The sequence below is a fragment of the Epinephelus fuscoguttatus genome, linkage group LG19, assembly GCF_011397635.1.
Source record: "Epinephelus fuscoguttatus linkage group LG19, E.fuscoguttatus.final_Chr_v1".
Taxonomy (NCBI): Eukaryota; Metazoa; Chordata; class Actinopteri; order Perciformes; family Serranidae; genus Epinephelus; species Epinephelus fuscoguttatus.
This window is the reverse complement of record NC_064770.1, coordinates 32,691,982-32,719,566: the sequence shown is the minus strand read 5'-3', so window position 1 is coordinate 32,719,566 and position 27,585 is coordinate 32,691,982. Positions and strand designations below refer to the sequence as shown.

The 27,585-nt window shown below is 40.8% G+C and overlaps 3 protein-coding genes across 3 annotated transcripts in view; 2 read left to right on the top strand and 1 right to left on the bottom strand.

Moving 5' to 3' along the window:
- The window catches only part of srebf2 (sterol regulatory element binding transcription factor 2), a 597,702-nt gene that overhangs the window by 447,194 nt on the left and 122,923 nt on the right, over positions 1–27,585 (top strand). The window lies entirely within an intron of this gene.
- The window catches only part of zgc:65811 (uncharacterized protein LOC393524 homolog), a 635,041-nt gene that overhangs the window by 586,211 nt on the left and 21,245 nt on the right, over positions 1–27,585 (bottom strand). The window lies entirely within an intron of this gene.
- LOC125879895 (uncharacterized) lies at positions 482–27,542 on the top strand. Its single transcript, XM_049562042.1, has 14 exons — positions 482–1,045; positions 4,074–4,229; positions 4,391–4,509; positions 8,104–8,275; positions 8,405–8,523; positions 9,848–11,561; positions 13,946–14,059; positions 14,998–15,173; positions 15,347–15,420; positions 17,675–17,805; positions 17,932–18,112; positions 21,216–21,369; positions 21,540–21,609; positions 27,501–27,542. The coding sequence occupies exons 1-14, from the start codon at positions 547–549 to the stop codon at positions 27,518–27,520; spliced, it is 3,699 nt and encodes a 1,232-aa protein (XP_049417999.1). The 5' UTR covers positions 482–546; the 3' UTR covers positions 27,521–27,542.

The following is a 27,585-nucleotide window of genomic DNA, read 5'->3' as shown; positions in this document are numbered from 1 at the left end:
AAATCCCATACTGTTGCAACCCTAACCAGAACCATTTAAGGGTTAACTGAACTGATAACTGCTTTTTGTCAATGGAAAATAGTGATCTACGTACTTATATTAAGTTGTGCATACAAATCTTATATAAATATAAATAAAATATAAAATAAAAAATAAATATACATATGATTGGGGATTTATGGGGAGAGTCACTGAATTTATTTACTTTCCTTTCCTCAAAATATTTAGTTTGATTATCAATGCACCATCATCACCCTGCACATGCTGAAATCAAATCCAAATATTTGTTTAAATTTATTTTTTTATTTAATCTTCTCAACCTATTCGTAAGTAGGCCTACAGAGTAAATGTAGGCTTCTTAAACCACTTTCCACAGCTGATCATTTGAAACCTCCAACAGGAGTAATACGTCTGAAAGTGTGCGCATGCGCACGTCTGATTAAGGCTAATTAGTGCACAGGTGTGTTGACAGGAAGTCTATTTAAACCCTGCAGGTGTGTCCTCTGTCCCAGTGTTTTGGTGCTCAGACAGAAACTCTTATTTGAAATGAATTTGAAACAAAGAGGATACAGCTTCTGTGACCTTCTCATTTACACCATCACAATAATATCTTGTCAGCCCTCTTTATCACAACCTGACGCCCGTTTGATTCTTCATAATGACCGGAGCAGCGTTTTAACGGCTGTAGGCATCACCCACCCCGGTAACCGAGAGAACACAGAGCGGATACACCGTCACTCAAGGCCGGGAGAAGAGGCGACGACCCTCCGGGACTTCAACAACAGGGACACACAGGTAGAAACCACCGGAGGGCCTCAACACACACTCAAACTCAAAATGGCGTCAACTTTAACTGATAAAAGCCTCAAAACCAGAAACAAACTGAAGAGAAGCGAGCAGAAGTGGATGTATACGTCATTTAATCCTCCAAATAAAGACTGCACTGAAGGGAAGATCCAACATGTCGTCCCTGGAGAGTTTTACATCTCAGGTCAACTTGAAGAAAATCCTAATGTGGGATATCAGTCTGATTCTGCTGCTCAAGGTAAGCTGAGATAACATCACTTTGTTTCTCCTCACAGTAAACTTTACTCCCTCTTCTTCTTTGTGTTTTTGCTGGTAAATAGTGCATTAACACCGAGTGTGGTATGGAGGCAGGTAAGGGACATAAGGGACTGCTCTTAATTTCTCAGAGGAGGGGTGGCTGGGGTGAAACTTTTTTTTTTTTTTACCCTCCCCAAAGCTACAAATATTTTTCCTTGAGCCTCTGAGTGAAGGCAAAGTACTTTGACATTCAAATTACAGAATAGATACGATAAAAATGTGGCAGATACTTTTTTAAAGGTACTATAACATAACAATTGTGCACAGTGTAGCAGTTTAGGAATACAAGCTGTGCAGTTTTGCGTAGCAAGTGCAAAATACTGTTGAATTCAGCTTTTGAAATTGCTAACTGAGAAATTTTAGTTTATTTTCACAAACAAATTCAGAAACATGGTTTTTTAAAGTAAAATATTTCAATGTTTAAACTTCAGAATTTGGGGATCAGTTGCTTAAATTCAAATGCTTATGTCTCATATTTGCTTTCATAGTGTGGACTCAAAATTTAAGCTGTTACGGCTAAGTGATAAATAAAATAAAATGATAACCCAGAACACAAAACTATCATGTCCTCTGAATCCAGTTTGTTCAGTTATTCAGTGGCGGAGCAAGTATGCAAATAATTTAATGATGTAAAAAGTTAAAGTAGCAATACCACAGTGTAGAAATACTGTTACAAATAAGTTGTATATTCAGATTTTATTTGCGTAAAAGTACAAAAGTATTAGCACCTTACCATGCGTAAATGCCACGAGTAGAAGTAGGCATTATGCAGATAATGTATTTTATAGTAGATATTATTGGATCATAATAATCAATATAACTGTAACAGTGGGGCTAATTTTACTTTGTATACTTATCTGTGTAATGCATAAATTTAGCATATCTCCTTTGTTGATCTCATGTTGTGATACTGGGAATCTGTAAAGTAACCTCAATTTGCCAAATAAATGGAGTAGAAAATGGAATTACTTAAGTAAAGTAAAAAAAAACAACTTAAAATTGTACTCAAGAGCAGTACTTGAGTAAATTTACTTCCACCACTTCTGGATATTCTTGTCTCCTTGTTTCTGCTTCCTCCTGTACTTCTCATTTATCTTACTTTTCTTTTTCGTGGCCTCTTTTGCAAATGTCCAATATGTGCTCGTATTTGTTGAAATATCCCACTCAGTCCCATCATTTGAATTCAGTATAATGTGTGTTGTGTCTGTCAAAACATCTGCTCTGCTTGTTGAATGGTTGTATCTCAGTCTAAAATCTGAACAAACAGCTGCTCTCGATGATCTTCACTCCACTGTAATGCTAACGAGATCTCTAACAACGAGCGTCTCTCTGCTGTAAAAGGACCCGAAATCATCACTGATGCTTTTCGTCAGCTTATCATTAAACTCTGGGACAAGGAATGCAATTAAGATTTTATCGACTTAACTATTTGAAGGACAAGATCTGAATGTAACTGTAGGCCCTTTTTGTCTGTGATTATTTCGATCAGGGAACATTCATGGTTGTATTGCTGCTGACACACAGGTACAGTTGGCGTGTGTTGCATGTTTTGCTTCCAAAGCTTTTTGTTTCCCTCCTCTCATTTTCCCAGCAAGGCTTTTATATGCGTCTTGTGTCGGATGATCCCAAATATAATCCTGTAATATTCATATTTAGCAGCATGTTTAGCACATTAAATTATTCATTCATTTATTTTCCGTAACCGCTTATCCTGTTAGGGGTCATGGGGGGGCTGAAGCCTATCCCAGCTGACACTGGCTGACACTGGCAATCATTCACACTCACATTCACACCTATGGACAATTTAGAGTCACCAGTTAACCTGCATGTCTTTGGACTGTGGGAGGAAGCTGGAGTACCTGGAGAAAACCCGCACTGACACAGGGAGAACATGCAGACTCCACACTGGAGCGCAGTGTGCTGAAATTAATAGGAGTAATTTAAAAGATGTCACAGATTCAGCAGCCTCAGATCCTCAGGCAGGGAGCTCCAGATCTGAGGGGCCTTCACTGCAAAAGCCTGGTCACCTTTAGTTTTGAGCTGAGACTGAAGAGCAGCCAACAGAGCCCTGCCTGAGGATCTGAGGCTGCAACCTGGCTCATAGGGGGGCAGCATCTCAGCACTGTAACTGGAGGCTGAGCCATGAAGTGCTTTATTAGCGATCAGTAAAATCTTAAAATCAGTTCTAAAACACTTCAATTCAGTTGCACAGAATCCCTTAAAATGTGCACTTTGCTACAGAAAAACTCATTTACTGCATTGAAAGGGATTTTACAGTGGTGATAGTTTCCTTGGAGATCACTTGTTTGCTTGGACTGACCCTTGTGACGCCTGTTATCGTCTCACATAGTTGTCCCATAGTTAAATAGTAAAAAAGTTTTAGAAGAAAAGAAGACATGAAAACCACATTAGTCAGAGGAGGAAAAGATTAACCTTCTGGAGGAATACAATCACAGAAAGCACAAGTGTGAAATCAAAAGCGTATCGGAACAGTCCTCTCAGGGTGTGTTCGTTTTTTCCATTTATCACTATAAACTCGGTCGTGTTGCAGTTAAGACGGAGTCAGAGGTACCTTAAGTGCTTTTTTGTTTACCTTGCTTTGGTTGCTAAGGTCTTGTGCAACGGTCAAGGGTTCCTTAAGTATAAGACCAAGACAAGGAGAAAACCATAAATACACAAGTGAACATTGTACGAAAACTTTAAGTAGGAGTTCAGGGTGTTTTGTGCAACCAATTTGACGAGGAAACCTTAACTTAAGACTTCTAAGACTTCTAAGACTTTTTGTACAAATTCATTAATTCAAAGATTTAAAAATTATATTTTCGTTGTGATGATTTTGTTATTTTCTGAATCTGAAATCAGAGTTGCAGTCAGTGCTTCCTTTACTGGGAGAGCCAGCTATTGCTTCATGTTAATTTGTGCTGTATTCTCACCTGTGAACTCTGAGGTGGTTTGTTTTCATTCACCAGTCCAGGCTGAGGGAGGCCAGGAGACCAGCACAGGTCAGCGGCTCAGCGGCTCAGCCGAGAGCTGGCAGAGGCTGCAGCCTGTGGTGGAGTGTGGAGACGACGCCATGACCCTCACTGTCAGGAGGAGACGAGCTGTGCAACTACAGCTGGACCGAGGTGAGCCCTCCGCTTTCACAGATACTCCAGCTTTATCTCTCAATAGTGATGTTGTTATACATAACAGCTGGTGCTGACTTGATTTAGACATGCATCTGTTTTCCCTTTTTACTTGTCATGAGTGAATTTAAGGTTTTGTTTTGGTGTCTTTTGTGTCTCAGTGAATGAGTCATCCGTGCCCCTGTCCAGGCTGCCACCTCAGTGTGGTTACTTTGTTCAGACCACATGGAGAGACCTCAGTCTGATGGCTCAATATGACGCCTGCCACATCACAGTGGAGGTATGAAATCCTTACATTACATTTTGTAGATCAGATACCAACGCACAGATTAGTTCATCACTCCAGACTAAGGGTTGGCGATATGGCCCTAAAATAATATCACTTTATGCTCTGCCATTTCTCCTCTAATCATCACGCTGTAACCTGTGACAGGCTGTTATGATACCACAACTATCACACATTCACATATATGGAGTTTTTGTCGAGCAGTGAGTGTCAGGTAGGTTTACATTACCAAAGGTTTATGACAAAATATTTGATGACACCGACTCCAGTGTGCGCACGGCGAGAGAGGAGAGGGAGAGAGGCTTTGCTGCTGCCAGAGGAGCCGCTGAATGAGTTCCCTCTGAGCACTAAGTCAATAAAAGAGTGCGAGAAGTCCGGGGCTGTTCTTGAAACATACAGGACGCCACAGTTTATTCCACACTACTGAAGCTGCTCCTCTTTTTGGAACCACTGCTGAGTCGCTAATCATTTAGCTTTCAGCCATGCTTGTTGTTGCAGTAGGTAACAGTATGATGTCAATGTGTCAACAAGTCGAAATATTGTAAGAATCACAACATGAATTTTCATATGATTTTAAAAATTATACCGGTGTTATCGCGAACAAGATGATGTGGCACACCCCTACTCCAGACTTCAACCAACCAGGTGATACTGGTGAGTTTTTGCACCAAACAGTCTTTTTTTCTAACAGGAACCAGAACGAATCTGCACACTTTATACTCGACGTGGCTCAGGTTGGGCCAGTTACAACCTATTATCAGATACGGGGCAGGTTTGATACGATGACTGAAGCCAGACTTCCTGTAGGGCGCTCAACAACTTTGATGAGGGTTGCTCGACAGAAATTAAAGAGCAGCATGACATCCCTCTTGTTTAGTTACGTTATATCGCAGTAGGTATATTTATCCTTCTGACAGCTGATTTTCTTTTGTCTCTGTATGTGTGCTGATTTGGAGCCGGTAAGATAATGGAGGGTGAAATTAGTGAGTTAATTTGAATTAAAGTTATTTTAGATTTACTTAAAATGAGACAATGGGAGGGCAAGAAAAAGAGGTGGTCCATTGAACCAAACCAGGGAGCTGCAGGGTGAATGTGTGATGGACTGTCACTACATAACCACTTTGTTGTTGTGTATACCGTCATATTTTGTCACACAAAATTCTCCAGGTGCTTGACATAAAAGGAAATAGCTGACTGACACTTTTCTGTCCGAAATACGTTTCATCTGTCGAGCAGCACTCATCAAAAGCGTTGCGCTCCCTGCCATAAATCAGGCTTTACACCTTGCCTTCACGCTCAAGGCAAAATACATGATGACTTCATTCTTGGCTCATGCACCCTCACGCTGAGGACATAACAAGCATGAAAGAGATGTGCCGCTGAGGCATTTTCAAAAACAGAATGACCCCTGTTCAAGGATGTGGGGGGGGCATAAAAAGGTCTATGGTTGACCCTTAAATTGGATCAAGTACGACAGTTTACTCATCGACTTAAATCACTGGCAGTCCAAATTATATGTATTTCCACGATAATTAATTATTTTTATCATTAAAACACATTTCAGCATGCCATCTGATACTCCCAAAAACCTAAGGTGGGCTGCAGCCTGACTAGCTGAGTCAGAATGCCTCACCAAAAATCACAAGCTTCCAAAAGAAAAGCCAGGGCACAGAGAGAACAAGAAAATAACGTGTCTGACAAGAAAAAGTGAAGAATCAGCAGGTATGACAGGCGGAGCTGAGGGTAAGAAGTGAGGTTAACAGATTTCTAGTAAAAAAAAAAACAACAACTGCATTATCGGTTCATTTTTAAAGCTACAGTGAAAACACAGATGTCTATTAAAGTAGAGGACCTGAGGAATTCATTAGTACCAACTATCCTCCCCTTTCCATCGTGTCAGAAAGGGGGCGACATTACGCTCCAAAGTAGTGTCTAGCCCTATACTTAAGCTGCTGCTGGTTGCTAATTGGCTGAGTTGTTTGGACATGTACTCAGAAAATTACTCACAATCTTTACCAGTGCTGTATATCATCATTTATTTTGTTTCTCACCATTGTCCATAAGGTCCATATAACTTCCAGTAACGTTCAACACAAACTTTCAATAAATACAGCCATGGAAATTTTACTCCGAACACAGTCAAAAACTGTTTGCCTCCTGACAACAGCAACACTTGTGCTTACTGGGATGACTCAGCCAATGACATAAGCCACCTAGTGGCGTGGTGGGGTACTTTTTTGTTATTATTTTCTACTTTATACCTGGTCCCGCCTTACTTATTATTATTTATTTCACACATATCAAACATGTGGCTTTAACAAAAGTTGTGCAAAATTTTGGCAAGAGAAAAAGGAACGTTGCCATTTTTTAAAAAAAATGTTGTATTTAATATTTCTGCATACTGGGGTCCCTAAACAGTCGTTGAATTGCATAAAGTAGGTTTGACTGGAAAACTGAGAGTTGACGGCCATATACTCTTTATACTGTTCCAGCTCTGCACACAATTTGAACAATATTTGATTAAAGTAGCCTAAATGAAGACAAAAAAAAAAGTTCACTCATGATTCGATGTTAAGATGTGGTTTCTTCAAATAATAGTTAATTTACTTTTCTCCTAATTGTTCATTGGAGGACATCTCTCAGCCTCGGACAAACATGTGACTGCCTCTGCTTTCCAAAATATGAAAATAAGGTCTAAACACAGAGTAGATAAAATACATGTGGAAATATGATTAATTGGATTATATTTGCCCCGAAGTATGGTGTGGATGAGGGGCCCACTTTTGAAAATGTTGTCCCCCTGCTCATATTTCCTAACAGCTGGCCTCAGCTGATGTGGAACTTTCTGAAATTTTGTTGTCAAAAATATCAAAAAATCAATGCATATTGATTCTGAATATTCAAAATGGTTTTCTGCACTATCAGTACACCAGTACAGGCTGCACTCTCTCTTATTGTTAATGTTACCTACTTACCAAGAAAAGATAAGTCGTCATTGTCATGTTATAGCCTTGTTGTTTTTATTGTTTAATAGAAATTAAAAATGTTATGCCCTCAATGTCAGTTTTCCCCCTGGTATCAAAAATGGTATCAAATATAAAAAAATGTTTTCAAGGAATTGATCAAAGTTATAAATTCCAGTATCGTGACAATATGTGAAGTAATATTTTCCAATTCTGATGATAAAACCAGCAACACTATGTCAGACATATTGACGCTGCACCATCACAGCTCATCTCTGCACGCTGTGCTCTGTTTATATTTGTCTGTCTCTCGGCACAATGTCATGTTTTGATGCTCTGATAGGTTGTTACTGTCTAATTGCATCCAGACACATTTTTGTCTGTGTCTGTTGATAACGCCCCGCGGAAATCCAAAATAAACTGAGAGGTTCCAGATTAAGATGAATCATACATTTCAACTGAAATGACTCACTACACTCTTACGTCACCTCGACAGGACAGTTGGGGACTTTCATGGATTGTTGACTCATGTTTGTGATGTTTATTTAATGGGAAAAGCTTGTTTGTTAATTATAGTCACCAGCAGTAAAAGTTTAAATTAATCCTGTTGAAAATATGTGTTCAGGATGACAGCTATGTGTTGCCTCTGCTGTGGAGAGGGACTCCAGTCAAGATGTCCTGCCCAGTGTCTCAGATCCAGCTTCAGGCTGCGGGCCCGCCCTCCCTCTGCTGCTCCCTGTATGGTATGACTGTCAGAGTGCAGGGAGACTCTGCTACAGAGGAGCTGAGGGTGAACGGTAACCTCAAAAATTGAATTTCTCCTTCCATTCTGTTAGCACTCAGTTCACTCTGATTTTCTTCCTCTCTGTGGTTTTGTAGACATTTTAAAATAAATTTGACAGTAGTTTTTGTCCTTCTCACAACAGTCAGAGGAGAGTGGACCCCTCTAGTGGTGTTGGCTGAGCAGTGTGGCTACACTTTGGACAGACGAGACGCAGAGATCATAATCGCTGCACCATTCGTGACATGTGGCATCATAGTAAAGGTGAATTTTAGAAAAGTCACTATTCATTCAGACACTGAAATTACATTTTCAATATGTGAAATAGCACAGTGTGTTTCTGTTTATGATGCCCCAAAGCACATTTATCCTATTAATGATGCTAATTATAATATCCTGTGTATGAAGACATAAGGAATGTACTTTTAAGTAAAATGACTTCTCTCCATGTTGATTTGTTTTGGTTAGATCATGATAAATTTGAGTTTTGTTTCAGAAGGGGCCGAGTTTCTTTGCCAGGCCTGAGACAGAAGGCAGTGTATTCAGTTTCTGGACTGAGTAGTTAAATAACATGTACTTGGCTTGTTACTGCAACGTCGATGTAATGGTGTCTTGTAAACCTATGGGGGTTTGGCAATTAAAAAAAAAAATCTGTCAATCAACCCTAATATCTGTAGGTAGAAAGTTTTTTTTGATCAATACTAAAACAAATTTCATAGAAAAAAAGTCAAACTCCTGATTACAGCTTTTTAGATGTCAATATTTTCTAGTTTCTTTCCTCCTCCGTGACACGAAACTGAATATCTTTGGGTTGTGGACCAAACGAGTCATTTGAGGACACCATTTTGGGCTTTGGAAAACACTGATAAACACTTTGTACCATTTTCTGGCATTTTATAGATCACACAACTGATCGAGTTATTGAAAAAACAGTCAACAGATACTGATATTTTGATATTTATTTTGAAAGTGTAAAAAAACAAACAAAACAGCAAAAAAACAAGCAGACAGATAAAAGTAATATTTACAAATACTAAGAAGCAGTTGTCAGTGTATAAATCATCCCTTCAGACACCTTCCTCATATAGATAAACCTGTACCTAATAATTGTTCAAAATAACCCATGTATATGTGTGTAATAAGTACCAAATATCTAACAAAAACCTGTCTTAGTATAAATATAGATTACTATTATTAGATTAATCGGCAATAAAAAATAATTATTCGTTGCAGCCGTAGAAATCTTGTTTGTATTTATGTAAAATGTAAAAGTTTTTAGCATTTGTGGGAATCAAAAAAATCTGCAACAATCAAAATGATCATCTGCAATAAATACAAGTGTGAAATACCATATGTTAAATAAATCCATAGGTCAATCACAAAAATTAAATGTTCACAAAATAATGAATAAAACACCCACTGTCTCAAACCAGCCTCATTGGACAGAGGTTCCCAAAACAATCGTCGTATTTGCATCTGAACATGTCCTGCAGCATGTCGAAACACTGACTTCAGACATTTACTATCCTAAACTGTGTGTGTGTGTGTGTGTACCGTCTCTCACAGAAAACCACTGATCTTTTTTCAGGATGGAAAACACACACTTTCTCTTCAGATAGGAGAGAACACATTCACACTGGCCTGTCCCATCTCTCTGCCTGAAGAACTCCCACTGACCCATCAGCCTCTGGCCAACAGCCATCATCATCTAACCACACGGCACATGCCAGAATCCCTGGAGTCTTTTCCCTGGGCTCCACCTTTCTACCTGGCCCCGCCTTACTACCCCCACCCTACATATCACCACAAGTATGCAAGTCCTGATGGACACGATGCGTTTAACCCTCCTTCTCCCTCACCTGTGACTCCTGAGCCTACATCTGGTCCCCAGCCTCTCCATCCTTATGAAATTCCTGTGAGGGAGTCTTATAAACATTTTGATGTCCACAGTTCTCTGTCACGTACAGATGAGGAGGAGGATTCAGGTGGTTTGTATCCAGATCTGCAACAAAAGCAAGAAACTCCAGTCCTAGGTGTGTCTGACGGCCACGGTGCTGCTCATGCCCCCTCCTCGGACACAGGCCTTCCTACTCAAGCTGAACCACCTCCTCTCCAGCCCCCCAGCCATGCCTTCAATCCATACTATCACTACTACCATCACCCTAAAATCCCTTTTCCTGGTCCAACTCCAGATCCTGATCCAAAGTCTTTAACGAATGCGCACAACCCTGAACAGCCAGTGTTGCCTGCTGACGTGCAGCAGTCTGAGGCTCTCCGCAGAGTCAACTCACAGCAGCTCCTTCAGCCGGTGCCTGAGGCCGCCTCTCATCCTTACACTGCTCCTCCCAAAGCCTCTGCACCTCAGACACCTCATCCTCCACAGCCCTATCCATACCACTACTATTACTTTCCACATGTTGCTAAAGGCGAGGCTAAAAGAGTGGCTCCTCTCAGCTCTGACAAAGCTGCAGAAACAAAATTATCGTCGAGCACCTTGGTTCATCCGCAGCCTCGCTCATCACAAGTGCACGACCAATACTACTTCAATCCTGGCATAGATCAGCCAGATGAGGTGAGTGATTATCCTAAAAATATCCGCCCACTTTTATCTGAAGAAGAGCTGCATGAAAAGAAGAGACACTCTGCTCCTGTGACTCCTGCAGTCCAAGCTCCCCTCCCTATCAGTAGTAATCCTCCTGGAGCAGACACTGTTAGACCTCTACCTCCTAAACAACCCTCGTTCCCCACTCCATCACCCATCCATAATCTCCCTGCTAACCCGTACTACCACCACCCTTATTATCACTACTATCAGATGTATTATGGACCTGAGAGTTTACCCAGCGCTGACAGTCGTGTGTCTCCACCTCCACCTCCACCTAAAGAAGCTTTGGACCCTTTGCTTGAAGCATCTCCCTCCCCACCACCGCCCCATCACAAACATCAAACCACTGCTCCACCCACAAAATCAATGTATGATGTTCACAACGGCCACATTCATCCATACTACTATTATTACCACCACTACTTCCAGCCTGAAGCATCCGTCCGGGAACTACACCCTGCAGGCAGTATGAACCCTGAGAAAGCATCAACATCAGAATCTCCGCCTCCATCTGACTACAGGGGGATGGATTGGCAGGTTCATGCTGCTGAGGCAGGATATCCCAGCATCCCTCAGCTGCTGCACAGCCCCGTTTATAGCCTCGATTCCCATTATGTCACTCAGCAACATCCACATGTTCCCTTTGGGCATCCTGGTGGAGAAGAAGCAGAAGACAGGCAGGATAATAAAATGAAAGGTGAGTAGTGAGAGAGAAATTCCAGCAGCTGTAAAATCATGTGATGCTTTAGTTGTTGCAGTGGTGCTCAAATGTTGTGCTGTGATGCCAATCTAGGTGTGCCATGGGATTTTCTGATAACCACACTATTACTATTGCAATATAATGAATCAGTATGTTGTGTGCACCCATTTCCTGATAAAGACGCAAACTGTAGCTAAAAAAATATATTTTAATTTTAAAAAAACCTTTTCAGGGAACCTATTCATGTATGGAAATTATGTGTGTGTCATTGCTTATGTCTGATAAGAGTGATAACACATGCTATAGAAGCTGTTGTGCACAGTTATAAATATAGGTGTGCCCTGGTAACAAAAAGTTTGAAAACCACTGGTCCAGGGTTCTCACGGTCATGAAATTCCTTGAGTATTTTGGAAAAAATTTCAGCTATTGTTTAAAATTCGTTCATAAAAATGACATGTCTGACATTATTAAAATACGTTCCTTGTATTACTAATTTATAATCTAGTACTATACTGCAAGACCGTTTAAACCAGTGGTTCCCAACTGATCCAGTCACAGGGTCCAGGTTTCTCCTTAGTCATCAGTTCAAGGTCCACACAGTTTAATATTCAGCATCAGACTTGTGTTTGGCCATGTCGTCCAGCTAGTTTGCTGTCTCTGTCAAGTAGCTGTCAGTTATTCACTCACTGTACAGCAGGAAATGACACTTCTAAATAAAAACTGTGCTGGAAACTCACCGCACTTATAAATAAATTGTGTCTTTTACAAACTTGACAAGTTTGTGAGTCACTCCATTCAGAATGGACCTACGACCCACTTTTGGACCACTGATTTAAACATCACAAGTATCACGTGATACACATTGCTGTATGGAGCTAGTTGGCGGTGGAAATGTAATGTGTGAATGATCTTGGTAAGGATTTGCCAAGATGTGTTTAATGTAGCTTGGGTGCATTCTGAATCGCAGCTGCCCTTAAAACGTCTGTACTGTTGTATGCAGTATGCACACCATCAGGACATACTACTGTCTCATAGTGTTGTCACAATACAAAATCTTTGTTTCGGTACCAATACCAATATGAATTTCGATACTTTTCGATACTCTTCGGTACTTTTCCTAAGGAAAAGTCCTTTTGGATACAAACCTTTAGAACAATAAATAGTAGGGGTGTAACGGTACCAAAAAAAAATAATGGTTTGGTCAGTACCTCGGTACAGACGTCACGGTTTGGTAACTCAAATGTTCCACCAAGTTTGTGTTGTCTCGTGTTCCCTCCCTTTGCGAGGCAGACTTTCGCTTGTCTTTTTTCAAGTGCGCCAGCTGTGGATGTTGATACAGGTGTTGTCATACACACCACTTTTGCAATCTGTGCTCCAATAGGAAGGCGTTTGTGTGCATAAATGAGTAAAATAACTAAATTAATGAATTGAATCAGTTTCAAAGTACCGGTATTTTCCAAATGCAGCGCAGTACTGTTTGGAATACTCTAGTACAGTGGTACTATTTTAGTACCGGTATACCATGCAACACTACTGTCTCAAAACATTATGCCCTGAACTTTGACCCTCTTGCTTTTATATCTGTTACCTTGGACATAAAACAAACGCCACTTGTCAAGTTAGCCAGAGATGGAGATCAATCAAGAGAGCTCTGCTGTTGTTACTTTGCGATGTGTGTAGTTTAACTTTACAGTTTATTTGCAACAGTGAAATTACAGCTGCAGTTCTCTGTCAGTATTTTCATAATTACGTCCTTTTGTTTTTGGCAATAGTTTTGATCATTCTGCAGATCTCTCTAAGTTGACCAACATCTCTGGAGAGCCTAGTGACAGGCGTTTTGTTTCACCTCCAAGGTCACAAATATATGTGCACGAGAGTCAAAGTTCAGGGCGTTATCTTAGTAGTATGTCCCGATTGTGTGCATACTGTATGCAGCGGTACGTACTTTTAAGGGCAGCTGCAGTACGTACTAAAAGTAAAAAGAAAAGTATGTGATTAAAGTGTGTGTTCTCCCCACATTTAGAAATGATCCCTTCTTCAAACCACCTGCTGTCAGAGAGGCTTGGAGGCAGGCGGTCTGAAATTACTCAGTCATGTCAATGAAAATATAGTAAAATATTATGGAAAAGATCTGAAAATTCATCGGTAAAAATGTGTGGGAACCCTGAGTGTCTGATTTGATTCTGTTTTGGAGAGATATCTTTACTGTTAGTGTCTTGACTTCACCACAAGGGGGCAGAACGTTATTCAGTCCTGAGCATCTGGCCCTGGCTGTAACCAGACACCTGAATCTGGATTTATGAATCCATCATTTCTCATGCTGCTGAATAGAAGCATTCTAGTAAAACTGGCTTTCTTCTCTTTGTTTACCCTGCTCTCAGATCAGCTCCAGTCCGGTCCGTACACTCCCTCTGCTGCCTCACCCTGTGGACTTGGCCCTGTGTCAGACTCTGACTGCAGCGTGTCTTTAGGCTGCTGCTCGTACCCTGTGAACGGTGAGTCTCTCCCAGACCAGATCCTGTCAACACACGCCTGACTACAAATTAATTGACAATGAAGACAACATAAAGATTTGATGATTGATGTGAGGATTTTCAGGCTGGAAGCCTACGCCCAAACCACCACACTGAACGAATGACATAGTTTGGTTAAAATATTATAGATATTCAAATGTAGACACAAAAGGCATTTTTTTTGTTGTGGTCAAGATGAATTTACAAGATTGTTTCTGGTACACTTTTTCACCAACACTGAACACGTTTGTTCTGGTTCCTGCACCTAGTTTTGAGCCGTTCAGAACATTTCAACCAAACAAAAAATTGTTTTGGATCGTGAAAAGTTGAGTTCCTTGACATGGAGTGTGATCCACGACATCAGTGGGTGAGTCATATTCTCCAGGTTTAAAACAGAGGATGGAGAAGTCAAGTGAGAAATCACTGGAAAAAGAGAGTGCTGTGGTGTCTGCAATGTGAATGAATGATTTTTTTTATTATTGTGTCATACAAACAGTTGTGCCCAGCCTGCATGGTCTTACAAGACACCATAAAATCAAAAACAAGCCAGGACCAGATTCCAGTGTGCATATTTTCAGAGCTTTATAAAAAGGCAGCGATCAGGTGCCAGACTACAAGCAGCAGGCGTCCAAGAGAGAGAGCACAGAAAGAAACGCAAATATAGTGAGCCGAAATGCAAATGAGCATGACTCTGGGGTTGGTTGTTAATTTCGCTTTCCACTGGTGAGCGTGTTTACAAGAGCACCCGACCATTCTGCAGAGTATACCTTTAAGTCTGTTATTTGTTCCTTTATGTGACGCTTTTTATGCTGCCGTCTTGCCGTGGACTTCCTTCTCAGTCAAAATATTCCCGTTAAAACAAAGGTTAAATATAAACCAGCGCAGCTCAGGAGTGACTTTGTGTGTGTGTGTGCCAACAGACTGTACAGTGGGACAGCATTTAGTCTTTGCGGTGCCTGACTCTGTGGTGGAGCCCACAGTGGCCCTGCCTGCTCATCCCTCTGAGGCCAGTAATGTGTCCTGCACGCTGCAGAAGCTGACCTCTGACCCGCACATCTACACTGTCCCGCTGGACGGCTGTGGAGTAAACAAACAAGTGAGGCAGACTGTTATGTGTACCATGTGATGCAGAGCAGCTGTGATGATGCTTTGTGATAACCATCTTTAATGTGGCTGAATAGAGCGATGCTTTACATGCTGACTGACATGCATCACACTGTTGCTTTGGGAGAGCACGACATAATTTTTCCAACGTTGTTTACTTGTCAGGTGTTTGGTCAGACAGTGGTTCATCTGTTGGAGGTCCATGGTGTCCACGCTCTGCAGGACAACTCTCCTGTCAGGTACGGCAGCAGCATGCAGACACATGTGATTCAAAGTGCTCCACAGGGACATTTTTTTTTTTTTTTTTTTTTTTTTTAAATTAAACCATATTGATTGTCTTTTACAGGAGGGCATTTTTTCTGCTGTTGGTTGTGAGGTACAAATGATGGTCAAAGGTCAAGGTCACTGTGACCTTGTCTGTCTCAATTATCTTGAACACGGTATCTAAAGAACGTGAGGAAATTTCTTTAAATTTGGCACTCAACAATGAGCTGATGGTTTTTGATGGTCAAAGGTCAGGGTCATTGTGACCTTGCATCCATCTTATTCTCATGAGCACAGTATCTCACAAACAGCTTGACGGAGTTTCCTTCAAATTTGGCACAAATGTCCACTTGGATTCAACTGATTAGATTTTAGTGGTCAAAGGTCAAGGTCTGTGTGACCTCATCTGTTTCATTCTTGTGAGCTTGTTATCTCACAAACAGCTTGAGTAAGTTTTCTTCAAATTTGGCACAAACGTTCACATTGACTGGACAATTAACCGAGATTTTGGTGGTCATAGGGTTCGTAGTTCACTGTGACCATGTCTGTCCCATTTTTGTGAACGTGATATCTCAAGAATACCTTGAGGGAATTTCTTCAAATTTGGCTCAAACATTCACGTTGACTGAACAATGAACTGAGATTTTGGTGGTCAAAGGTCACTGTGACCTCGTCTGTCTCATTTTTGTAAATGTGATATCTCAAGAATACCTTGAGGGCGTTTTCTTCAAATTTGGCTCAAACATTCACTTTGACTGGACAATGGTCACTGTGACCTCGCCTGTCTCATTCTTGTAAATCCGATAGCTTTTCAGTTTCAATTTATTTGAAGAGGACAGTGCATATTAATGAACAATCGGTACAAATACATGACTCATCTCAAGAATGCCTTAATGGAATTTCTTTAAATTTGACACAAACATCCACTTGGACTGAAGAATAAACTGATGAGATTTTGGTGGTCAAAGGCCACAGGTCACGGTCACTGTGACCTTGTCTGTCTCAATTATCGTGAACACGATATCTCAACAACAACATGAGGAAATTTCTTCAAATTTGGCACTTAACAATGAGCTGATTACTTTTTGATGGTCAAAGGTCAGGGTTGTTGTGACCTTGCGTCCATCTTTTTCTCATGAACGCAGTATCTCACGAATAGCTTGAGGGACTTTTCTTCAAATTTGGCACAAACTTTCACTTGGACTCAACAGTTAATTACTTAGCTCTTAGTGGTCAAAGGTCAAGGTCTGTGTGACCCCATCTGTTTCATTCTTGTGAACTCGTTATCTCACAAACAGCTTGAGGGAGTTTTCTTCAAGTTTCACTTGGACTCATTGAACTGATTAGATTTTGGTGGTCAAGGTTACTGTGACCTTCTGTCCATCTTATTCTTGTGAATATCCCAAGAACGCCAAGTTGGAATTGCTTTAAATTTGACACAAGCATCCACTTAAAGAATAAACTGATTAAAAAAAAATGTTGTCAAAGGTCAAATGTATGTTTTTGGCCACAACTCAAGAATTCATACGCTAATTATGACAAAACTTCATACAAATGTCTAACAGGATTAATGAAATGATGACAATTTGTATCCAAAAGGTCAAAGGTCACCTTCACTGTGACATCATACTGCTCTGTAAAAACACTTTTCTAGCCATTACTCAACGTCATAAATCGGGATCAGAAGGAGAATAATTTGGTCAGATACTGAATTGGTGACTCTAATCTTGAAACTGTGCTGATTGTGTAGATCTTCTGTGTGGGAATCATTCATGTGTTCACAGACATGGATGGAAACTGTAAGAGAAACTTGACTGGTGGGCAGAGGCATATGACCTCAGGGCGGTAAATCTAGTATTACATTTATGTCCTGTAAATAGGGGAGCACAAACTACCTATACATACAAGTTACTAAATTGGCAGCATGTTTGAAACAGAGCTGTTGATTTGTTTGTGGTGAGGCGAAAGGCCCAGATGATCATGGTCTGATTTTACGTCACTGTCATCAGTCAGGAAACACCCACCAGATACACACAGACACATCTCCACCCTCTGGGCCAGTGACAGAGAAAAGATCCAAGATAAATATTGTCTTAAAATACACAAGATGACACTAATTATTCCATGTGTCACAAGATGCTCAGCTTAGTTTGGAATGTTGACACGCTCTGCATCTACTTTGTCGTTAGATTTGTTTCCATCTCATCAGCTGTCTGTGTTGATCTTCAGGTTGATGGTGGAATGTAGTTCCTCTCTAGGTTCTCCAGGTGAAGTGAGGCTCCATGTGTTGGATCAACCTCCTCCACCTCCCCTTCAGTCTCCACCAGCCACTGTCACTGTGCAGCTGAGAATTGCCACAGGTGAATCTCTTCTGTCTTCTCTTTAAATTGCTCATCATCTTTTGACGTTTTCACCTGGTGTTTAAAATCAGCAGGTTGATGTCTGAGCGACCGGCTTTTAATGTGACAATATTGTTGTCCTTGTAGACTATTCCTTCACCAGCTTCCACCCTGAGGCTCACCTTCCTCTCAGCTTCCTGCGAGGCAGACCTGTTTATGTGGAGGTGAGCCTGCTGGACGCCCCAGAGCCCGGACTGGTGCTGCTGGTTCACTCCTGCGTGGCTTACACTCAGGCTCCATACACCAGCTGGATGCTGGTTTATGACGGGTATGTTACACACAGATAAACTGAATATTGTCTGTTGTGGCAGCTTCAGATGTGAGTGTTTAACAGACTGAGCAGGATGATTGACTACAGCTCGCTTTTATCTTTTCATGGGATTTAGGATTTAGTCAAAGACCAATATGCCTGCTGACTTTAAAATACATCCTGTGCTGATTTCCCCTGATTGTTGCTTTTTACTCACAAAGCTCAGGTGTTTAAAGAACAACCAATTAATTTATCCCCTTCGGCTGGTTGAATATGAAGCGCCTTGTGCCTACAAATTACTTTGCTTTGTTGAGTGAGTGTGTTATTGTTCTACACCAAGCTTTTCACTTTCTGTTGGTAGGAGCTTATCTTATTTATAAAGTTTGTTTAATTATGTGACTGTTTTAGTCTTACATGCAGCTGCAGGAGTCAACAGGATATGTCAGCATGTTACAATCTGTTCTAATTTATATGCAGCACCACTAACGCGATAATGACCTAATGGGACAGATGCTGAGTGTAAACCAGATTGTTTACAACTATTGGTCACTTTACCATGACATTTAGTGATCATAATGCTGAGGAGATGATTCATTTATGTATTTGGGAATTCACCTCTCATTCATCACCATCTTCAAGTCAGCGTCTTTAAAGAAATACCTCACCCGATTTATATATCTACCTACTCCCCCTTGGTTCCATCATCCGTCGTCATGGTCTCCATTTCCACTGCTACGCTGACGACATCCAAATCTACATCTCCACAAAATCCATCACCCCGGCCACCCGCTCTACCCTCACCAACTGTCTGACTGAACTCCAATCATGGCTGCAAGCCAACTTCCTCAAACTCAACTGTGACAAATCTGAAATAATACTCATCGGTCCAAAATCCTTCTCTACAGCAACAGAAAACTTCACCCTCAGCATTGACAACAACACCCTCTCTCCCTACCCATTAATCCACAACCTTGGTATCATCTTCGACAATAACCTCTCATTTGAACATCACATTAGCTGCCTCCCCTAACCTGCCTTCTTTCACCTTAGAAATATTGCCCGTCTCCGTCCATTACTCTCCTTCTCTGCCGCTGAAACTCTCATCCATGCTTTCATCACCTCAAGAGTGGACTACTGGAACAGCATCCTCTACGGCTCATCATCCAAAGTCCTCAACATCCAAAGTCCTCAACAAACTTCAGTACATCCAAAACTCTGCCGCCCGCCTCCTCACCCACACCAGCTCCCGTGAACATATAACCCCTGTCCTGCAAAACCTACACTGGCTCCCTCTTCCGTGCAGAATCAGTTTCAAGATCCTCCTCCACAGCCAGGCCCCCTCCTACCTCACGGACATGCTCCACCACCACACTCCCTCCCGCAACCTTCGATCATCTGACAAAAACCTCCTCTCACCTCCACGCAGGACCAAGCACTGAGAGCCTTCTCCATAGCCGCCCCCTCCCTCTGGAACACCCTCCCTGTACACATCCGTGACTGTCCAAATCCATCCACCTTCAAATCACTCCTCAAAACTCACCTTTTCAAATCCGCTTTTAACCTTTTAACATTAGCTTTTCGTTCTCGGTTCCTCATGTGCCCTCCTTTTCTTTGTTTTGCACTATGCTTTTGCACCTTGTTGTTTTATATTGTCCTTATCTTCTGTTTATCTCTTTGCACTTACATGTATGTACTTCTTTTCTTTAGTTTTAAATGTAAAGCGTCTGAGAGCTGTAAAAGCGCTATATAAATAAAATGTATTATTATTATTATTATTATTTATTAAATACTTACCATGTGTTACACTGAAATCATTAAGAAAACTTAATTGTTCTTGCATGCCTCCACAGTAAACGAAGAATCCAAGAAATTATGAAATTCTTGATTTAATGAAATTTAATGAAAATACATCTGATACAGGATATAAATCCTCTACATCAGACTCAAAATACTATCAGCCATACAAGAAAAACAAAACACAATATACAGTTCAAAACCTCAATAATACATACATATCACTTAAATACATATAACAATATATCCAAGATAATCTCACTTTATCTCAAAAATAATCCAGATCCACAAAAATCATATCCTTGCTTTATAATTATAAAAAAAATCCTTATTTGACCAGAATTTATCTAGTCTAATTTTAAAAGAATTCACTGATGGAGCCTGCACTACATCCTCTGGAAGCTCATTCCATACTCTTACAGCCCTAAGTGTAAAAAAGTTTTTTTCTTTTGTCAGAGTGACACATTTTTGGGAGGAGTTTTAAGGAATTTCCTCTTAATTCATACCTATTATTCCAAAAACTGACAACAGGCTCAACTGTGGAGTCATATACTTTGTGGGCAAGTTTGTAAACCTCAATCACGTCGCCTCTATACCTCCTATAGACAAGAGTTGGTAATTCTAAGTGCCTTAATCTCTCTTCATATGGCATCTCTTTCAGACCTGGGATTCATTTGGTTGCTCTTCTCTGAACCGCTTCAATTTTTTCTATATATTTTGCTTTATAAGGACACCAGACAGAACTACTGAAGTCACAGGGTTCACGTTTAACAGCAGCAAAACTAAAAGAAAACATCCATTTATAGACTCTCAACACAACCCATCCTGTATAATCCAAGTCTCATTTATCCAGTCGTATGCTCAGTATTTACTAGTTAAAGGTCCAGTGTGTAGGATTTAGGCGGATATATTAGCAGAAATTAAATATGTTTTCTTTAATGTATAATCCGCTAAAAATAAGAATTGCTGTGTTTTCATGACCTTAGAATGAGCCGTTTTGTGGCCCCTGGTCTGGTTGTCTTGGAGAGGAAGAGACCCCACATCAGTGGTCTCTGAGAATAAATCTTAATGTTTTGGAGATATCGATAAAAATCTGACTGGCAGATGACCCTCAAAGTGTCAGGCTACATCTCTGCTCATCTTCTACTTAACTTTTGTTAAACTTCCACCTCTTAGATTTTATTTTGTCCAGCACTTTTGTATTTTTGGGTGCAAGTAATCCTGCAGCTGTAAATCCAAAAGAACACATTTGGCTTTTTGCCTGGTTTTATTTCTTGTGCAGAGTTTTACAGTTGTAACTGTAAATCCCTCACTGTGTGTTGTTCAGCTGTCCCAGCCGGAGTGATTCACAGCTGCTTCCTTCCCCACACTCTGATCCCCATCACATCCGGAGGATCTTAATCTCTGGCTTCCTGTCCCTGCCCTCAGAAAGTCCCTCCTATATGACTGGAGGAGGACAGCCTCACCTGGAGGACCCTGAGGTACCTCCCTGAACCAACACGTCCATACAAACATCTATGTTGTCTTTGAAGTGACCCAAAATGTTTTATGTTCAAGCTGCCTTAAATCTCTACATGTACACTAGGATCACTGTAACCATGTATTAAAACTATTTCAATGTTTTCCTGTTGTATTTTTTTTCTCCCCTCAGATCTACTTCCTGTGTTTGACAGAAGTGTGCTCTGCTGCAGATGGGGACTGCACCGTCGGCTGCATCAACAGTAAGTTTAATACGATGGTAACACATCATAGGGTGCAGGGGAGAAAAAAAGAAAACAGGGTGTCGAAAAATATTAGTTTTGCACCTAAAATTCAGAATCGCTGAATATAATAAGCAAAGTGTTTCAATGGTGTTTGGAGCAGGCGGTGCAGACAAAATGTTTACCAGTGTGTGAGTGCAGACCAGAGTGAGTTTGATGTTGTCGAAAGCAGGGCGAGTATGATGTGCGGCTGAACACACACTCCTAAGCAGAGCTGCTGTATGCCTGTACATGACAGCTCCTCCCTAAAACAGTTCTAGTATGAGGCACTTTGGAGCAGAGTTAAAATGCGGACATCCAGAACCAAAAAAGTTTGAAGGGAAAAACATATTTGAATTGCATATATACACAGCATCACAAATAACCAAAGCTTGTCTAAACATTAATGAATAATGCTGTGATGTAGTTATCAAAAAGGTAAACAAACTTTAGGTTACTTACGTAACCCCGGTTCTCAGAGTGGCACGAGTGAGATGTCTCACCGGGCAGCCCTTTTTGCTCGGGCAAAACAACAAAAGTGTGCTTATTTTAAGGGCCTGTTTATACGGTTCTGTATATTTCTGAAAACGGGTACTTACCTTTGCGTTTGCATCTATCATTTACACGTAGCCGGTGTTTTTTTTTTCTCAACGAAAACCAAGATTTTAAAAAACAGCTTCAAAAGTGAAAGTTTTTAAAAAATATCCGTTTCTGTGGAGACGTGTAAACAGGATAGATGGATTTTGGAAAACGATGATGTTGCAACCCACTGCTGCAGCAACATCACCGCTACATCAGCGAACAAAGATGTCTGCTGTGCCCAATATTAGTAAGTGCATAGCAGCTAACTATGCTACATAAGGTTAAAATGTAGTTTATCATTGTTTTTATCACTAGCACCAAGAGGAAAACAAATCACTACATGCACAGAATGTTCTTCTATGGTGTTTGACATATGGCGTATCGCCACCTACTGGCCTGGCATGCTAATTGCAGCAAACAGCTGCCGTTTTTGCGTTTAAACAGGGATATCGTTTTCACAGCTGATCGTGTAAACACGGAATTTTTTTTATACAAGATAAATAAAACTTTGTTTTTATTTGTATCGGTATCCGTGTAAACAAGGCCTAAATGATGATGATGGATCCACCTGATGCTGATGTCTCAATCACCAGCCAATCAGGATTGGTGTAATGAGATAAATGCTTCTGAGGTACATCCAGGGAGGCGTATCCCATAGTGAGACATTGGAACAAATGCTGTGAATGAGAACTATCTTCACCATGTCAGGAAACCACAGGCTACATTCATGGCAGCGTTCATTGTTGTTTCCATGGACACAGTGAATAATTCAACTAATTTTCAGTTCTTATTCGTAAAAAAGACAAAAACATGGGGGATAATGACACAGTATGACTTATTCAGTATGTCAAGGAAGGCATGATCAAGGCCGATGTTTAACAACCTGCAGCTTGTCTGTTGTAATATATGTGGTCTGCCCAGTTTATCAAGTAAGGTCACTTTGCATTTTTTCTATTCACCTTATGATCAGTCACAGTTTGTTGACATGCACCAAGCAGGAACTACGCAGGTGACACTGTTCATAAACAGACAGTAAACAAGCAAAAGAACTGTTTGCTCATAGCAGTCATTTCCTGCTACGTAGCAGACATGACCACAACAAGAAGTCAACAGGGATGGCTGCGGTTTAATGTTTAACACGTTTGCACAAGATGAATCAGTTGTGTTTGTCTGATTTGCATTTGATTTTTTTTTGATTTTTTTTTTTTTCAAATAACCCATATGATGAGAGAAGCAGATGGTCCCTGGGTATTTGATTGGTGTATTAATTAGAGTTTGAAGGCTTTGGCACCCATTAGCTGACCTGGTAGAGCAGGCAGCCCATGTACAAAGGCACTTTTTATGTTTGACAAATTGTATTTTTAACTGCTATTCCGAGAGTCAGTGCAACAAAATTTCATTCTAGCGCACTGGTTTTTACATGTGTCCTTGAATGACAATAAAGTATTCTATCTATCTACATTTTACCTTTGAGTGATTCCACAGTGCCTTACAATTAGCCAAAAGCCACTGACACAATAACGGTGTCTACAGATATCTGACAGTTAATTTTAATGCGTTTTAAGACCTGTTCAAGACACATTTTTAACCTAATTTAGGACATATTTTTGGACAAATCATGTTTAAAGGGGAACTAATGTTTTTTTCAACCTGGGCCCTATTTTCCAATCTACTTTTGTCTAAATGAGTGATAGGATGTTCAGTATGTGACATTTCTCCAGTACGAAGCTAGGGCTGACCTGCCTGCAGCCCGTGAGCGCGCGCTATATTAAATAATAGGGCACTCAGACAGCGTCAAACAATGTCAAATAACATCCACTAAAAGTGCATTTTTTTCACACAGATAGGCTCGGATTGTTAGTGTAAGTATCTGACAACATAACGGAAAGGAGAAATGAACGTCTGTGTTTACCTTTAGCTGGATTCAGACATGTTCCTCTGCCTGTTGCTGCTCCCTCTCTCTCCTCGTCCGCTCTTCAGTTTCAGTGAGCTCTGCGTCCGTGTACGTCCATGTACTCCGTGTTCAAATAAATACGGGCAGTCATCAAATTCAAATGGCTCATCCAGATCCAGTTGGTCAAAATCAGGTAAAAATTCAGCCATGACTACTCCAAACAGAGTAATTCCTCGCGTTTGTAAGGTCAGTCCAGCAGTTAACTTCCTGCAACAACTCAAATCTCGTGAGACGTGAGATTTCAGAGCCAGACTTTCACTCTCTGAGTGAGTGTTTTGACTTGCCACAACAAAAATATCCGAATTTTCACCCGATTTTGACCAACTGGATCTGGATGAGCCATTTGAATTTGATGACTGCCCGTATTTATTTGAACACGGAGTACATGGATGTACATGGAGGAAGAGCTCATTGAAACTGAAGAGCAGACTAGGACAGAGAGGGAGCAGCAACAGGCAGAGGAACATGTCCGAATCCAGCTAAAGGTTAACACAGACGTTCATTTCTCCTTTCCGTTATGTTGTCAGATAATTATACTAACAATCCGAGCATACAGTACAGGCCAAAAGTTTGGACACACCTTCTCATTCAATGCGTTTTCTTTATTTTCATGACTATTTACATTGTAGATTCTCACTGAAGGCATCAAAACTATGAATGAACACATGTGGAGTTATGTACTTAACAAAAAAAGGTGAAATAACTGAAAACATGTTTTATATTCTAGTTTCTTCAAAATAGCCACCCTTTGCTCTGATTACTGCTTTGCACACTCTTGGCATTCTCTCCATGAGCTTCAAGAAGTAGTCACCTGAAATGGTTTTCCAACAGTCTTGAAGGAGTTCCCAGAGGTGTTTAGCACTTGTTGGCCCCTTTGCCTTCACTCTGCGGTCCAGCTCACCCCAAACCATCTCGATTGGGTTCAGGTCCGGTAACTGTGGAGGCCAGGTCATCTGCCGCAGCACTCCATCACTCTCCTTCTTGGTCAAATAGCCCTTACACAGCCTGGAGGTGTGTTTGGGGTCATTGTCCTGTTGAAAAATAAATGATCGCCCAACTAAACGCAAACCGGATGGGATGGCATGTCATGCTGTGGTAGCTGTCATGCAGGATGCTGTGGTAGCCATGCTGGTTCAGTGTGCCTTCAATTTTGAATAAATCCCCAACAGTGTCACCAGCAAAACACCCCCACACCATCACACCTCCTCCTCCATGCTTCACAGTGGGAACCAGGCATGTGGAATCCATCCGTTCACCTTTTCTGCGTCTCACAAAGACAGGTTGGAACCAAAGATCTCAAATTTGGACTCATCAGACCAAAGCACAGATTTCCACTGGTCTAATGTCCATTCCTTGTGTTTCTTGGCCCAAACAAATCTCTTCTGCTTGTTGCCTCTCCTTAGCAGTGGTTTCCTAGCAGCTATTTGACCATGAAGGCCTGATTCGCGCAGTCTCCTCTTAACAGTTGTTCTAGAGATGGGTCTGCTGCTAGAACTCTGTGTGGCATTCATCTGGTCTCTGATCTGAGCTGCTGTTAACTTGCGATTTCTGAGGCTGGTGACTCGGATGAACTTATCCTCAGAAGCAGAGTTGACTCTTGGTCTTCCTTTCCTGGGTCGGTCCTCATGTGTGCCAGTTTCGTTGTAGCGCTTGATGGTTTTTGCGACTCCACATGGGGACACATTTAAAGTTTTTGCAATTTTCCGGACTGACTGACCTTCATTTCTTAAAGTAATGATGGCCACTCGTTTTTCTTTAGTTAGCTGATTGGTTCTTGCCATAATATGAATTTTAACAGTTGTCCAATAGGGCTGTCGGCTGTGTATTAACCTGACTTCTGCACAACACAACTGATGGTCCCAACCCCATTGATAAAGCAAGAAATTCCACTAATTAACCCTGATAAGGCACACCTGTGAAGTGGAAACCATTTCAGGTGACTACCTCTTGAAGCTCATGGAGAGAATGCCAAGAGTGTGCAAAGCAGTAATCAGAGCAAAGGGTGGCTATTTTGAAGAAACTAGAATATAAAACATGTTTTCAGTTATTTCACCTTTTTTTGTTAAGTACATAACTCCACATGTGTTCATTCATAGTTTTGATGCCTTCAGTGAGAATCTACAATGTAAATAGTCATGAAAATAAAGAAAACGTATTGAATGAGAAGGTGTGTCCAAACTTTTGGCCTGTACTGTATCTGTGTGAAAAATTGCACTTTTAGTGGATGTATTTTGTAGGGATGCACCGAAATGAAAATTTGTGGCTGAAGCCGAATAAATTAAACGAATGCGAGTGCCGTGAGGGACGGATTGCCACACTGCCGACATTTTACTCCGCCCATCACGGCATGCTGTTTGATTGCGTTATCAAAACACACAGCTATTATTCGGCCTTGCTTTTAACTTATTCCACCGAATACCGAATGTGTGTTTTTTTGCAATATTCGGCCGAATATATTCGGTTACCGAATATTCGGTGCATCCCTAGTATTTTGATGTTGAGAGCTTGAGGGAGCTGAGGGAGCAGCAACAGGCAGAGGAACATGTCCGAATCCAGCTAAAGGTAAACACAGACGTTCATTTCTCCTTTCCGTTATGTTGTCGGATACTTACACTAACAATCCGAGCCTACATGTGTGAAAAAAATGCACTTTTAGTGGACGTATTTTGACGTTGTCTGACGCTGTCTGAGTGCCCTATTATTTAATACAGCACACGCTCACGGGCTGCACGCAGGTCAGCCCTAGTTTCGTACTGGAGAAATGTCACATGTTGAACATCCTATCACTCATTTAGACAAAAGTAGATCGGAAAATAGGGCCCAGGTTGAAAAAAACATTAGTTCCTGTTTAAGAACCACGGTTAAGCATTGCAGGCAGATAGTTTGTATGTGGTCTTGTGCAGAGCTATTATGTAGGAATATGGTGATTAGGATGAGTTGAGTCAATCTACATTTTGCTAACAGGTAAGTGCAAGTATGAAGTAAAATGACATTATTATAGTTTTTTCAAAGATTTGTAACATTAACATAGAAAGGCTTTATTAACTTTCACAAAAAGAAATTAAGAAAGGATAAATGAAATCAGATAAAATGTTTGTAGTAGCTGAGACCTCACAAATTAAAATTTAAGACTCTTAAATTACTTTTAAGGCCTTTTTGTTGTGACATAAATTTAAGACATTTTAATACCTTAAGGACCTGTAGACACCCTGAATATGTGGCAAATGCAGCACAAATAAGGCTACAGAAGAATCATAAAATTCATGAAATTTGTCAGCTTTTATCTTTGTCTTGAGGACTCGTACATCATAACATTATTTTTATTTTTTCCTCACAGGTCCCAGCAGTGACGTGTGAGCAATCAAATAAACACTTTTACACAACTGCAGTGTTGTTTTGTTTTATGTAAATAACAAGTACAC

What these genes read in the sequence shown, in the direction of transcription:
- LOC125879895 (XM_049562042.1), top strand. Translation starts at nt 547, where the DNA reads ATGAATTTGAAACAAAGAGGATACAGCTTCTGTGACCTTCTCATTTAC. An exon ending in CATGTGGCATCATAGTAAAG is followed by an intron (nt 8,524 to 9,847) that starts GTGAATTTTAGA and finishes ATCTTTTTTCAG; the next exon opens with GATGGAAAACACACACTTTC. An exon ending in GCAGGATAATAAAATGAAAG is followed by an intron (nt 11,562 to 13,945) that starts GTGAGTAGTGAG and finishes CCCTGCTCTCAG; the next exon opens with ATCAGCTCCAGTCCGGTCCG.